Below are 16,077 nucleotides of genomic sequence, written 5' to 3' on the forward strand. Positions count from 1 at the left end.
TAGTGACCATAACCCTCTTCTTATTAAGCTCAACCCTAAATTCAGCCCCCCAGTAACTAGGCCATTCTGGTTGGAAACTATGTGATGTTCCCATCCCCAATTCCCAAATCTTGTGAAAACTTGTTGGAACAACAAATCGTTTGAAGAGGCTCTTCCTCTTTTTAAGCAAGAAGCCTCTAAGTGGAATAAAGAGGTTTTTGGGAACATTTTCAAAAAAAAAAAAACTCTTCTAGCTAGAATAAATGGCATTCAAAACTCCCATAACTATCCTAAAAGTTCTTTTCTCCTAGACCTCGAAAGTCAGCTTATAAAAGATTATAACGATGCCCTTAGAATGGAAGATGATTTTTGGAAACTTAGATCGAGAGTTAATTGGCTTAATAGTGGTGAGGCAAACACTAAGTTCTTCCACATCTCTACCCTAATCCGTACAAAAAGCAATAAAACTTCTCATTTTAAAAATGAAGAAGGCAACTGGATTGATGATTCTTTAGAAATTTCTAACCACACTCTTGATTATTTTAAGACTATATTTACCACTTTTCTCATGACCTCTAATAGGGCTGATATCATAAACTCTCGTAAAGGCTTTGAAAATTTAGACTTAAACTTTCTAGATGCTCCTATCATAAACCAAGAAGTCTCTAATGCTATTTTCTCCTTTACACCAATGAAAGCTCCTGGCCCGGATGGCATCCATCCTTTTTTCTATCAAAACTTTTGGCCAATTGTTGGTAATTTTGTTGTTGCTTATGTAAAAAACATCTTTCACACTCAAATTATTCCGGAACCTCTTAACTACACACATCTCTGCCTAATTTTCAAAGTGCCTAATGCCAATCTTCTTAAAAACTTTCAGCTAATTGGCCTTTGTAATACTATTTACAAAGTAGTCACTAAGATTATTGCCAACCGAATAAAACCCCTTTTTCTTAAGATTATTAGTCCTTTTCAATCTAGTTTTATCAAGAATAGAAGGGCTTGTGACAATAGCATTATCATCCAGGAGGTGCTCAACAAATTCAAAACTATTAAAGGATCTAGGTCTAAAATGATTATAAAACTTGACTTATAAAAGGCTTTTGATTACCTAGAATGGTCCTTTATCTATAGGACTCTTGTTTACTTCAATTTCCCACCAAAAATAACCAATCTTGTAATGCAATGCATCACCACTAGCAACATTGCCATACTAGTTAATGGTACTCGCACTAATTACTTTAAGCCTACTAGAGGTATTCGTCAAGGAGACCCTCTTTCACCTTACATTTTTGTTCTCTGTATTGAAATGCTCTCCCACTACATTAATCACCAAGTCGCTTGTGCAATTTGGGACCCCATTAAACTTAGTCTAAAGGGGCTTAAATTCTCCCATGTTTTTTTCGCAGATGACCTTACTTTAATGGCGAAAGCCAATAACAAAACATGTGAGGCAATATCAAATACCCTCTCCATAGTTTACAATTTATCTGGTCAAAAAATTAATTACCAAAAATTCAAAATCATTTTTTCTACTAATTATCCTCAGCCCCTACAGGATAAAATAGTCAAGTCCCTTAATATATCCATTAGCAAACACTTTGGCAAGTACCTGGGCCTCCCCATGACCAATAAATCTCCCAATCATAAGGACTTCCTTTTCGTTCTTGATAATATGAGATCAAAGCTAGCTAACTGGAAATTAAATTACCTTAACCCAGCTGGCAGGGCTACACTAATCCAATCAACTCTTAGCAATATCCCTAACCATGTGATGCAATACTTTCATTTACCTAAACAAACCCTTAAACTCATTGATCGTATCCAAAGGAATTTCCTTTGGGGTTCAACACTGGAAAAAAAAACGTCTCCATTTAATCAATTGGGATATGGTTACTAGTCCTAAAGAATTAGGGGGAATTGGCTTAGTCAAAGCTAATATAAAAAACCAAACCCTTCTTGCAAATCTCACATGACGTCTTTTCAATAATACCACGGCTCCTTGGGCAAAGACTCTCATTAGCCAATACTCTAACAAAGTCTCACCAAAGAACACCTCTTTTATATGGAAGAATATTGTGAATGGTTGGAATCTTTGTAACAAAGGTCTGGCTTGGAATATCGGGAATGGAGATAGGGTTAGAGTGTGGGATAATAGTTGGATTCCCAACCTTCCCCCTCTTAGAACTCTAATAAATGGCCCCCTTAATTCTAATGAGGATCACATGCTAGTAAGTAACATTCTTGTTAATCAAGAATTGAACCTTGACAAACTCTCCTTTCCCGTACCCAATGACATCCAAAATGCCATTCTAAGCATTCATATAAGTTCCTCAACCCTTGCTAAAGATAGGGCCTACGGGAAACCCACCAATAATAGTGTCTTTAGTATAAAGTCTGCTATAGGAATCCTAGCTCCTCCTAAAGACCCACACATGAATACCTCATGGATTTGAAAACTCAAAATTCCTAGGAAAATTTGCTACTTTCTTTGGATTTGCCATCATAAAAAACTTCCAACTAGATCCTATCTCTTACACATAGGCTTAATATAGATGATGTGTGCCCGACCTGTAGAAGAATTAAGGAAGACATTCATCACATCTTCCTACATTGCCCCATAGCTAAAACATTCTGGGATGATTTAGGCACCTCTCCCCCATCCTCAACAAATGGCCACTGGTTGGAATCCATTAGACTCATGAATCCTTCAATATCGTTCAAAGCCCTAAAGTGGGAAGATATCTATCCTTTCTGCCTTTGGAATATTTGGCTTAACAGCAATAACAACAACATTAACAATATTTCCAATGGAGTCTCAGTCTTACTGACTCTCAACAAAGCTGTTGAATTCAAATACCTCATTGGCTACAACCATACTCCATTAAATACCATTACTATCCCTATCAAATGGCAAAAGCCCTCTAAGGATTTTTTTAAGCTTAATTGTGACAGTGCTTACACCAATAACACCAACATAGGTGGTTTGGGAGGAGTCATACGTAACAACCATGGCAAATGGATAGTGGGATACCAAAAACTGACTAATGTCATAAGCAACACTCATGCTGAACTCCTTGCACTAGAAACATGCCTTAGAGTTGCGGTCCAATTCAAGCTTCATCCTATGGAAATAGAAACAGATTTCATAGAGGTAATATCTCTCTTTGACAAAGATCACCAAATTTATGATCATCTTATCTCCTTATGCAGGTGGTTAATGGCACAACTGGGAACAATATTGCTCAGACATAACTTCCGAGAAGCAAATTCAGTAGCTCATCTTTTGGCGAAAGACAGTAAGAAGCTAAAGTCCATAAATAAAACAGTCATTCATCATGCACCTACCCAGGCGGTGGATGCAGCTTTGAAGAATGATGCTGTGGAAAGACAGTACTTTAGGTCAATATCGGAAGAAGTTTGTAATAATAGATTAGCTAGTATGGGGAACATTAATGCTGTGCAAAACTCTAGTACTTTTGTAAACTCTCTCAGTTTCGATCCCAATAGGATGGCAGGGAGAGCCCTATGTAATGTTACTTAGCTTATAATAAAGTTTTCGTATTTATAACCAAAAAAACTCCGTTCAGTAAAATGATATTACTTTTCTTGCTTGATTCTTAAATATCTTTGTCTAGGATTATCTCTATAAAACTTTTAAAAAAAAATCATCTTTTAGATAGATAATAAAGTAATTGGAGAAGAAACTGTTATCACTTGAATTATTCATAAACACTCGAAGTAAGCTTCTAGATAGCTGCTATCTCGAAAAGAACTTACAAGTTGTAAATGAGCAAAGTGCTTACGCTGTGATAGCTGCGAGCCTCTTGGCTGGGTCTTGCCTTATCTTGTAATATTTCTTATGAGTTCCATTTGTAACTATCAAATCTCAAGGCATGTTAAAATTTAGATTGTTTCGAAATAAGATCCTTGCGTTGACCTTTTCCTGAACCAGAACCGGGGGAGAATGAGAGGAAAAGAGGATCAAAATATCCCATCAATAAAGTGAGGGCTTTCCATTCTTCCTCCCCCCCCCCCTAACTCCCCCTTTTTCAATAAATAAGCCCCGCGGGACCTTCTCTAATAAGGAAAGAAACAAAATAATCTCAATTTTACGGCAAATTCAGTCCGATGGCACTCCACTAACTTTAATTATACTAGATATAACAAGCAATTGACTTCTTATTTAGATGTGGTGCGATCTAATGTTGACTTCCAATCTCATGATTTCTAATTTGAGGAAAACGGTTTTTTGTTTTCAGTTTATTATATATTTAGTAACCCGATGCGGATAAGTTTTTGCCTATGCAGTATGCCCTCAATGCGCGTATCAAAATACCAAATAGTTAATGTATCTGACATGAAGCTACACCCATCATATTATAGATCTGTCCATCCAAAACTTCATGTGTTTCTATTGATTTAAAAAAGTTTGTTTTACGTATACGATAATACAAAAAACTTTACACTATCAGATTAAGTTAACCTACAACAACATGTAGCTCAGGATATCATATACTATAATATAGTAGTAACTTAAAAAGTAAATTAATAACTTGCTATGTATGACCGGTTAAATTGTGCTGACAAAATGTGTTTCCTATTCTTTTAAACTTCCTTTGTCTTCAAGTTTTGACATCTGAGGTTTATACCGTTTTTGTACAATGTGGGATGCAGGGGCGGCCTGACAAATTTGTGGCCTAAAATCGAACTTTATGGTGAGCCTTAACTTTTTAAGTTTTTTATTATTATTTATTTGAAATCTATTTTTCTTAGATACAAAGTTATTAATAATTTTCTTGTAATCAATAACTTCTAATAAGTATTTCTCAATTGACAATATAGCTAATCCATTTAACATTTCTTGTGACATTGTTCTTCTTAGGTAAGATTTTATCAATTTTAATTTTGAAAACTTCTTTTCCCTGAAGAAACGGTAACATGATTTATTAACATTATTCCATAAGCAATTTAGGCATTTGGAAAAGAATTAAATATTTTTATTTGATTAAATGTATCAATTAAACTATTATCTTTTAATTGTACTATTTTCTTTAATACTTTTAATTAAAAAAAAATAAATCTAAACCATGAATATCGAATTGATTATTATACTTTAAGGAATATTCAAGATTAAGGCAATATTTTTTTAAATTTTTAACAGCTAGTGATCTTAGTTTTTACTGTCAAATAGAAAACCAAAAATATTTTCATATGCTTCAAATTATTTAAATCTATTTTGAAGTGAAAAAATAGACTTGTCTATTATGTATAAAAGTAATCAACTCTAAAGGACTATTCGAAAGATTTTGAGATTTCATTATCAACATTCGCATCAAATTGTTACTTCTTATATATCACACGTTTCTTACGAAATTCGGGTTCGATATTCAAGTGCAATTTCCTTGGTAAAAATCATAGCAGTTGCAAATCCTTTTTCTCTATATTTGTTAAATAAAGAAATTAAACTTTTTTACTTTACATAACTCTTTTTTAAACTTATATATGATCTATTAGGTGTAACAAAAAATAGGGCCCCACAAATATGGGACCTAAAGCGGTTGTTTTACTTGCTTTATCGAAAGACCGCTCATGTGGGATGTATTTTTTAGTTTGATGCTTTTCTTGAGGGAAAAAAACATTATTTTTCTGAAAAGATCATGAATCACGACTTTTTCAAGGGAAAAGACCCATGAAAGTTTGCTACATCACAATTTTTTCTCAAAACATTATGACGCGCTCATTTGCCACCCCTAAAAACTGAACGGGAAACTAAGCGTGAATGAAAGAATAAGTTTCAAGATAAAAAATAGGTTGAGGTGAAAAGGAAGTTCTAAAGAGGGAATATTTTGTTTGTCTAAGTTTGCAAACTGTTCTATTAAATTTAACTCTTCTTATGCTGCCCCAGGGGCAGAGGGGGCGGAAGAGTGTTCATCCGAATCCTTTTCGCTGAAAAATTACATTGTATATATATAAAAGACAAAATTTATTTTTTATTTTTATATATTATGTTTTGAATCCCTTTGACACAATCCGAAAACATACCTTAGTGGTCAAGAGGGTTCAAAACGTCCTTTATAAGGTCGTTGATTCTATTCCTGCTAACTGCAATCTTTCTAACTTTTTTTTTTTGAACCCCCTTGGCGGTAATCCTACTTCCGCCACTGGCTGCCACAAATTTAAAAAAGAAAGATTACAATCTAATCATATTTTTGAACTTTGTCAAACTTTTTATCTCAAAAAGATCTTTTCCGAACTTTTTATTTAAAACTATTGTTGTCCAAACGACTCTGCCTTTATAAATGGGAAAAAAAAGAAAATGATAACTTTCTTTTTGGTAGTTTGTCTTCCAACTTTTTTTATTTTCTTTTTGCCGTGTCACACGCGCGTGTGCATTATGTGCAATGTACACTTTATATATATATTTACTGTTTTTTGTCTCTATACATCTTCCGCATAGAAATACAGGAATTATGTTGTGATTCAGTCACGCAAACCTTTGCAAATTGCAAGAAGAAATAGATGAAAACGAAAAGCTATATATAATTATAATTAAAGTGGAGTAATTTGGTCTCACTGTATGGTTCGTTATCTAACTTCGCTCATTTTCTATTCCTAGGTTCCCCACTCAACTAACTTTTGAATCAAAAAAGTACGATAAAAAGATGATGAAAAAGAATAGTTCTACTCCGTTTTAGACACTCGTGCAATTTAGAACGTAATAGCTGGCCGAGCATACCAGTGACTGATCAACAATGTAACATGTGGTTCATGTGAACCCAATATTTTTTGTTCATATATTTTTGAAGACATTCATTAACTATTTACAAATATTTAACTGTGAAATTCGATTATTATTATATATTAACTTGAGGTTGTTGTAGAAATTTAAAATTTTCAAATATAAATCCACCTATGATGGCTAGCTACTTTCTTTAAAAGAAAACTATCAAGGTCCAAATCCCCAACGTTCCGTACTTTAAAAGGTACTTTAAAAAACATTAAATTGAGGAAGAGAACAAAAATTTAGACAAGTTATCAAACCTTTATTTCCTGAATTAATCAGCCCATGCAGGCTAGCTTCTTAAAAGGCAGGCGGGAAAGTGACAATGCCATTATTATACAAGAAGTTATAAACCAGTTTTTAAAAAAATGGATGAATGGCCAACTGATAATCAAAATTGACCTCGAAAAAGCCTTTGATAGGCTAGAATAGTCGTTTGTCTACAAGGTCTTAACCTTCTTCAAGTTTCCACCAAAAATCACCTCTCTAATCATGAACTGCATATCCACAAGCAAAATAGCAGTCTTAGTAAATGGTGCTCAAACTAAGTCTTTGAATCCTCGAGGGAGATCAGACAAGGGGACCCCCTAACCCCTTACTTGTTCATCCTAACCATGGAATTGCTTTCTATATACATACATCACAAAGTGGACCTTACTATGTGGAATCCCAGTAAAATTGGGCCAAAAGGACCTCATGTATCACATATTTTTTACGCAGATGACTTGACATTCATGTTCTAAGCTAATGAAAAATCCATAAATACCATTCATCACTCCTTAGCAACCTTTTGCTCCCTATCAGGTCACAAAATTAACAACACCAAGTCCAAAATTTTCTTCTCCGGTAACTGCTCAAATGCCCTGAAAGACTATGCAATAGACCTATTTAACATTAACCCAACTAGCCAATTTGGCAAGTATTTAGGTTTTTCCATAACCAATAACAAGCCCAAACCTTCCGACTTCCAATTTGTAATTGACAATATGAGGAATAAACTTTCTAACTGGAAAACAAAGTTCCTAACTCTTGCGGGATGAGCAACCCTAGCAAAGACTGCCCTCAATGCCATCCCTAACCATAATATGCAATACATATCCCTCCCAAAAAAGATCCTTCATCAAATTGACAAAATCCAGCGGGATTTTATTTGGGGGACAACCACAATTAAAAAAAAATACACTACATCTCCTGGGATGTTGTAACCCTTACAAAAGAATTAGGGGGCCTGGGGATACCTAAAGCATGGCACAAAAACCAGGCCATTCTAGCTGGACTTGCATGGAGATTATTCACCAATCCATCAACCATGTGGGCAAATACTCTAATTAAAAAAAAACAGCAATAAGCCTAATGCTAAGACCACCTCCTTCATTTGGCAAAATGTCCTGAAAGGATGGGAAACCATTACCAAAGGGTTGGCTTGGGATGTTGGCAATGGTAAATCCATAAACTTCTACTATGGATGTTGTACCCCAAACAAAACAAACATTCGCTCAATCATTCAGGGTCCTCTTAACAAGAATGATAGCAACTTGACCCTTGATCAGGTTTGGGCAAATGACCAGTGGAACTGGTCCAAAATATCGTTTGAATTACCCAACAACATTTCAAATGATATCTCCCCCATCTCCATCTCAACAAACTCCCTATCCATAGACACACCCATTTGGATACTCAAACAAATGACATCTTCACAACCCATTCGGTCTACAAATTACTTCACCAACACATCCAAAAGACTACTGACTATGATTGGATTTGGATACTACATACCCTAAACAAAATTAATTTTTTTCTCTGGCAATGCTTTAAAAATAGATTACCTACTAACTCCTACCTTTATCAAATTGGAGTCTCAATTGACAATACTTGCACGGTTTGTAGGATGGCAGAAGAAACCATAACTCATATCTTCCTTGAGTACACTGTAGTACACTCATTCTGGGACAATATAGGCATTGACATCAACACCATCCCTCACAACAAACATTGGCTACTAGCTATTAAAGACCTACAAATACCGGTTACTCACAACTTCATAACTTGGGAAGATGTATTTCCTTTTGCAATATGACACCTCTGGCTAAATAGAAACAATAACTGCTTCCACAACTACTCAAAGAACTTAAATTACCAAATGGTTAACACACGAGCCATTGAGTTTAAACTACTAACCTCCAATTTACAAATGCACCACTCATAAAATTCCTGTACACATTAAATGGTATCCACCACCACCTCACAACTACAAATTAAACGTAGATGCTTCCTTGGGTAATCATAACACAAGAGGCATTGGGGGCATAATAAGAAATAGTCAAGGGGACATGATTGTAGGATTTACTAACAAAATCAAAGCCAATAACTCTACTCATGCAGAGTTACAAGCACTTCGCAGGTCTAAAATTGGCACACGACAAAGGACTAGCACCACTGGAGATTGACACTGACTCGACGGACACAATCCAACTACTCGAACATAATATCTTTCCGGCTTATACTAACACTATCTTGGAATTTGAAGAGATTGGGGAATCCAGTGGTCCGGCATAGCTTCCGTGAAGGCAACAAAGTGGCGCACTATTTGTGTAAATTGGGTTCCAAACAACAACATCTAAGCTCTACTCAATAAAATGAAGCATCTACTACTAGACTAGTATCTAGCTCCATATATAATACACTAGCAGTGTTTGGAAACCTAAGTATTATCCTTACTATTACTAATAGTGATGTAATGCCTCTGTAACCTTTATTAATGAAATTATCCTTTTTCCCCAAAATAAGCCTCATGTGACATGTCGTGACATATATATTATGGTGGCACATATCACGATATGTAACTTTCAACATAAGCGTCCGCACCACAATGTGGTATCAACGAAAAACATATCCGCCCATCCCTCATCCCAACCCCTCAAAAGAAAAGTGAAGCCATATTTCTAACTTTAAGAGCTTGTTTGGAAAGCCACAACTCAACTTTAATTTACGTTGCTCACACGATTATCATATCTTTCACATTCCTTCATTATTAGTATGAATTTAAGTTTGTAGCATTGTTATTTTTTTACACTACAAGTTAAGTATCTAAGACAATATAAACAGGTTTTCCAGCATTTGTACGAAAGAAGTCTCATACAAAGAGTTGGAAAACTTTATTTCAGGTAGATTAGTACGTATCTGTTCGAGCGGAGGTGGACAATGAAAGACAGAAAGGAGCGAATGATACCAACCAATTCGACGAAGACATTCAAATATGAAAAAGATAAAGAAAAATATGTTAAGCTTGTGTTTCTCAGCCGACCCCTCGATCTTTTTTTTTTTATTGAAATTATTGAAGGGTCATACTCCCTGGAAAAATAACATCTCGTAAATTCCTAAAAAACGCAAAAAAATAGGTATCGGTAAAGGAAATAACCTCATTTTGCTGTGGTTCTCAAATCAAGTGTGATAGGTACAAGTTAGAAAAAGAAGTTGGAAACGATTTAATTTATATGCACAATACTATAAGAATTTTATACTATTAGTATGCTCAAAATTATTGTAACAAATACATGATTCCTTTTTTAGGTTACCAATCTCTTTTATAAATATTATAGTTATCTCTTAGTTAACCTAATAGTCTAATATTAGTACTAGTATTATTTTTGCAATATCAGTGTATATTCAAAACTAAAATCAGCCTAGAAAATAAAATGATAACTTATTCTACCCATTAAATTTCACTAAATTCTTTATATTGTGAGAATATTATTATCATTAGATATCTTCACCCACGCTTGGCGTTAATTACTTTTGACTTTTAAGAACCCTAAAAAAGAAAAGGCAACGAAATTGACACATATTCATTATTGAAACCAGCACGAAGCTTCCGTACGCGCAAATCCCACGGAAGCCGACTTTTAACCGCCATTAACTAACCTTTTCCCCATTACTACTACTTTAATTTTTTCTTCCCATCGCTTTCTCAGCCCTTAAGCTATTTATATTTGCTATATATAACCCAATTCTTCCTCTTCCTTCATCTCAATACCAATTGTTATTCTCATTCAACAACCATCTTTCTTACAAAAAATTCCAAACTGTTCTTGGTCAAGTCGAACTAACGTTTATACACTTAATTATCATATTCTGCCTCTCATATTACAAATTAGCTTGTTTTTGTTTTTACGATACTAAGGTCGGATTTTGCATATAGCATGTGCATGGAGGCTACTTCTAGCTCTGCAGAAAATAACAAGTTCCTTTTTTCAAGATTAAGGAATAGATTTTCACCCAAAAAACCGATGATAATCAAGGACGATGAGGTTATTGATCAGACGGCCAGTACTAGTACTCTTTCTGTGAGTATAATCAATACTAGCAATGAAAATAGCGATCATTTAGAGAGGGTATTTACGTACTTTGACGAGGACGGAGATGGAAAAGTGTCGCCAGCGGAGCTACAGCGGTGCGTGAGGGCGGTAGGAGGGGAGCTGACGGAGGAGGAGGCAGAGATGGCGGTGAGGCTATCGGATTCGGACGGAGATGGGATGTTAGGGTTAGAGGATTTTAGTAAATTAATGGAAGGAGGTGACGTGGAGGAAAAAAGTAAGGAGAGTGAGTTAAGAGGAGCTTTTGAGATGTATGAAATGGAAGGAACTGGTCAAATTACTCCTAAGAGTTTGAAGAGGATGTTGAGTAGACTTGGTGAGTCTACCTCTGTTGATAATTGCAAATTTATGATTCAAAGATTTGATCTTGATGGTGATGGAGTTCTTAACTTTGATGAGTTCAAAATTATGATGAACATGGAGTTAAAAAAGATATAGTTTAAAGTACAAATATTCTCATGCCGTTTGAGCTCAAAATAATTCTGGTTGATGGATTCTATTGTTATCAAGATTGTTATTCATTACTTGATTGTTATTGCAAATTAATTGTTTGTATGTATTTGACACCATATTTCTACATATATACTTGGAAGTAAAGCAATATAATTTGCAGTTGAGTATGAAAAAAGTGAGTCTCAGTCTCTTTATAAGTACTTTTCCAGCTCCAAAATACTAGTGTGGAATAGGTCATAGAGGTTTGCTTGATATTTGGGGGATGGTGTCATATCAGAAGGATTTGATTTTCCACCTTATATCATCATGTTATGAACTTATAATTTTAAGAGTAGATCAATAAGTGTAGTGCTAAAAATTTTGAGGTCGAATCCATCAAATTCAAATCTAATTGGATTCCCATATAATTGTACATTCTTGGCAGCGGCCAAGCCTAAAAAATTTCTCAAGGCATTCAGATTTGCAAGAAGTAAAAAAAATTTACGATAAAAAGGTGTTCAATATATGTTATATATATCTAAAGTCAATGTTTTACTTATATACACAATGTAATTTTTCGTAATATTTCGATGAAGGGTGGTTAATCAAAAGGTGACTTTACCCCTGGTCCCGGGATCAAACAGTTATTTGGGGAGAATTTTCTCATTAGATACTTTTTTTTGCTAAATAATTGAAGTATTTTTATCTATAAAAGATTTCTTTACATAGTAATTTGGTATGTAATTTCTCAATTTCCAAAAAAGTATCAAATTAATATTGAATATCAAACTGAAAATTAGATAAATTGATTCGTAGTATTTACTTCATTTGGAATGAAGTGATTTCTTTAGTTTCACGCTACTGAAATGTGACCATGGTTATTGGTTAGCGCAAAACTTGTGAGGATATAATAAGGAGAACTTAGCCACTTTTGGCTGACCTGATATTAAGAAAAGTCCACTTTCATATATTTGGCATTTTTGAGAATCATTGACTTTGAAATTCCCCGCAGGCATTCTGACTTTTGCTACATACTATTGAGGGTTCAAGTTCACTGCACAATATGCACGCGCGAATAAGAAAGTCCATGGAAATGGACGGTAACGGCTGAAATTCTGTCCTGCTATTGCCACAGTAGGCCGGCGTTTGCTGGTCAACCTGCATTATTGATCAAGTTAAAATAGTACGGGCTAGTCAGTTGTCAGACTAGTAATTAAAAAATAGTCAGTGTTTGCATAGCCATTGAAAAATAGCCACTATTTTGCACATGGAAAGTTTCAGCATAATATAATGGAGATTGATGTACCTGTGTATGAACTCCCAGCATCTTATGCTGGAACTCCAGCACACAGAAAGTTTCAGCATAATATACTGGAGATTGGGTCACCTGCGTATGAATTTCCAGCATATTATGTTGGACTAGTATATTATGCTGGAACTCCAGTATATTATGCTGGAATATTTTCCAGATTTTGAACATTATTTTCGTTCAAATTTATCTTTACATAAAAATGACTAAAATTCGATTAATTTTGAAACTCTGACTATTTTTCAATTACCACTTATAAATCTGACTATTTTTTAATTTCACACTATTAATCAAAGGTGTTAATGAATGCAGACCCAATCAACAAGATCAACTGTATAAACTTTTACTTTCTTAAAATATTACTAACAACTTTGTGAATAAAAACAACCTGTAAAACCACGTCCGTCTTGCACGCGTGTCTATATCACTATAGATCTTTTAAAATAGTATAGATAATATTGATTTGCATAATGAGTAACTGAAAATTTGGAAAGGAAATGACAAGCTGAAATTAATGAATAGCCAGCCTATTCGAATGACTTGATTGTAACAAGAGATCTCAATTTTCTCTTCCTTCTCACTAGACTTCTAGAGTGAGAAAACTTCATTTTCCAACCACTCACCACCCTCCCTTACCAATGAATAACATGCAAGTAACGGATGCCTAGCAAATGACGGACGAAGAAATGGACCAGTTAGATCGTAGCACTCGCAAATCAAAGTCTTCACAACCAATAACAAACTAATCCTTAGTTGAACAAGCAAGTCTCTTTACCCAACCATCCCCTGTGCCTACTAATTTTGACACGGAGTTCCTTACCAAACTTACATTAGAGGATGAAATAGAAAACAAAACTAATCGCCCACATTTTACTCCCATAACCCACAGTGACAAATCTCGACTCTATCGCCCGTGGAACCAAGCTTTTATTATAAAATTACTTGGCAAAAAAATACCTATTACCATCTTCTAAAACACAAAATAGAACAACTTTGGAAACTCAATGAACCTCTTATTCTCATTGATTTAGATTATGACTATTATTTATTAAAAGTAACAAACCCTGTTAACTATAATAATATCCTCCACAATGGACCTTGGTTTATTGGATCCCAATACCTTACTATTCGCCAATGAGAGCCAAAGTTTAATCCGACTACTACTAATCTTAGCTTATCTACTATATGGATTCGTTTACAAGAATTACCCACTGAATATTATGACTTGGAAATTCTCAAAAAAATTGCTACTTGCATGCATCCTCGCACCACTTGATACACCGTTACCAAAAAATGTGTTATTAGGATCATACCTACAACAAATTTACTACGAAGATGCTTCTTCCATTTGCACCGCTTGTGGATGCTTAGACCATACTAATTCTCAATGTCCCAATATCACACCTAACACACACACTGCTAATCAAACTACTTTACCCAAGTCTTATCGCCTACCCAAGATGAATGAAAAACAATTTCCTATACCAAACCTACACGTAATCCATCTAATAAATAATTTTTTTCTCCAACCAAAACCACCCTTCCACCCCAGACCACTAAACCTAGCCCACCAAATACCATTTCTCTATCCAATAGATTTGCCTATACCACTCAACTAAACAACCTGAACTCTATACACAGCCTACCATTATAGACACACCCCTTCCTGTTACAAAATCAGTACCTGCTACCGCACCTGCCATGCCACCCGCCGAAATCCCTCTCAATCATTACCCTCACATGACCACATTGCCTACCATTCCTAATGATCCTACCCCACCATCAAATGGCTATCTAAATAGTACCCTTTTTCATTCCCATACAATACCAGCTGATACCCAACCCACGCACCCTCTAATACGTCGTCAAAAATACAAAAATAATACTCTCATTAATAACCTTACAAAACACAAAAATAAATCAACAAAAAAGACCCCCAAAATTGATTCTCCAATTACAATGACTAATTCACTTACCAATTCCAAACAATCATCATCATCAAACCCTATACAACCTACACTACCACCCAACACAAACTCACACCACATGCAACGCCCATGCAGCCAAAAATAACACGTTGTACCGCCACATGTCACCCCTACCTATACTACACCACACCCCAACATGTAAACCACCATTTCCAATAACTCCTTTCTTCCCTTGCTAAACATAATCAACACTCCTCACACTCCAATTACCCCATACAATGAAAACAATCATGAACCTATAACACATTCCCCTACGCCTACTTCTTCCACTCTTTCACTACCATACACTTTTGATGGTATAGAAAATAATTACACCTCTTCTCCACTGCCACAAGTAATTACCACAATCGATACTCCGAATCAATACCTTCCACATCGCCACTCCATTGATGACTCCTCAAACCTACAATTTTCCTTCCATCAACCTCATCATAACTCTGTATCTCGTAGACCTCTCAAAAAATGACCATGACAATACCCCAGTCATTTCAGCCATTACACCACCACTGACCTCACCGCCTCTCCAACCAACAGTCATCGATCGCCCCAACCATACGTTTACTCAACCCTCCTCCTCAAATATCCTTACATCCACTACCAATACTCACTCTACCGTACACACTACACTTTCACACATAAATTCCCCCACAATCACCAATGTATCCCCGTCAACACCAACATAATCGTCGCCACTCACACAGACACCAACGACACTACCACCACCACATGCATATTGCTTAATACACCCTACTACCTCCACTTCTTCTTCTCTCAATTACACCACTACCACCAGTTCCCATATTCCCCCCACCAAACAACTTTCAGCATCATTACAACTACCTTCTTGCTCAACCAAGCTTCCTTCTACCACCACACATCACTCTTCCCCCACCTCTGCCAGACATCTCCTTGATGCAACAACAAGCAACGATTCTTCCGAACAACACGGAAGCATTAACAAATTAACAAGGCATCTTCATGCCTATGTACTACGAAGTTGCCATACAAATACTACAATAACAGGATATCACTACTCTGGAGTTCCAAACACAACTGCTCAACACCCATCAATGGAATGCTCATCTCCAACAACACTACCACTATTGGAATACGCACCAACCTCACAACGGCTTGCCATGGTTTGTTCCTCACCACCACCAAGTGGTGGAACCATTCCACCCACTGTCTCCATGTCAGGAGCAAGTACTAGTG

General features: G+C 35.7%; 2 protein-coding genes across 2 annotated transcripts; both read left to right on the forward strand.

The window, feature by feature from the left end:
• Window positions 1-2,680: 2,680 nt before the first annotated feature.
• Window positions 2,681-3,523, forward strand: LOC138871329 (uncharacterized). Its single transcript, XM_070149202.1, has one exon. It carries the CDS (start codon window positions 2,681-2,683, stop codon window positions 3,521-3,523), a length of 843 nt encoding a protein of 280 aa, XP_070005303.1.
• A 7,526-nt stretch (window positions 3,524-11,049) lies between these two features.
• Window positions 11,050-11,574, forward strand: LOC104235313 (putative calcium-binding protein CML19). Its single transcript, XM_009789046.2, has one exon. The coding sequence runs from the start codon at window positions 11,050-11,052 to the stop codon at window positions 11,572-11,574; it is 525 nt and encodes a 174-aa protein (XP_009787348.2).
• The last annotated feature ends 4,503 nt before the right edge of the window (window positions 11,575-16,077 follow it).

This window comes from Nicotiana sylvestris, chromosome 6 (genome assembly GCF_000393655.2).
Source record: "Nicotiana sylvestris chromosome 6, ASM39365v2, whole genome shotgun sequence".
Taxonomy (NCBI): Eukaryota; Viridiplantae; Streptophyta; class Magnoliopsida; order Solanales; family Solanaceae; genus Nicotiana; species Nicotiana sylvestris.

Coding starts and splice junctions, on each gene's coding strand:
- LOC138871329 (XM_070149202.1), top strand. CDS start 2,681: ATGAATCCTTCAATATCGTTCAAAGCCCTAAAGTGGGAAGATATCTAT.
- LOC104235313 (XM_009789046.2), top strand. CDS start 11,050: ATGATAATCAAGGACGATGAGGTTATTGATCAGACGGCCAGTACTAGT.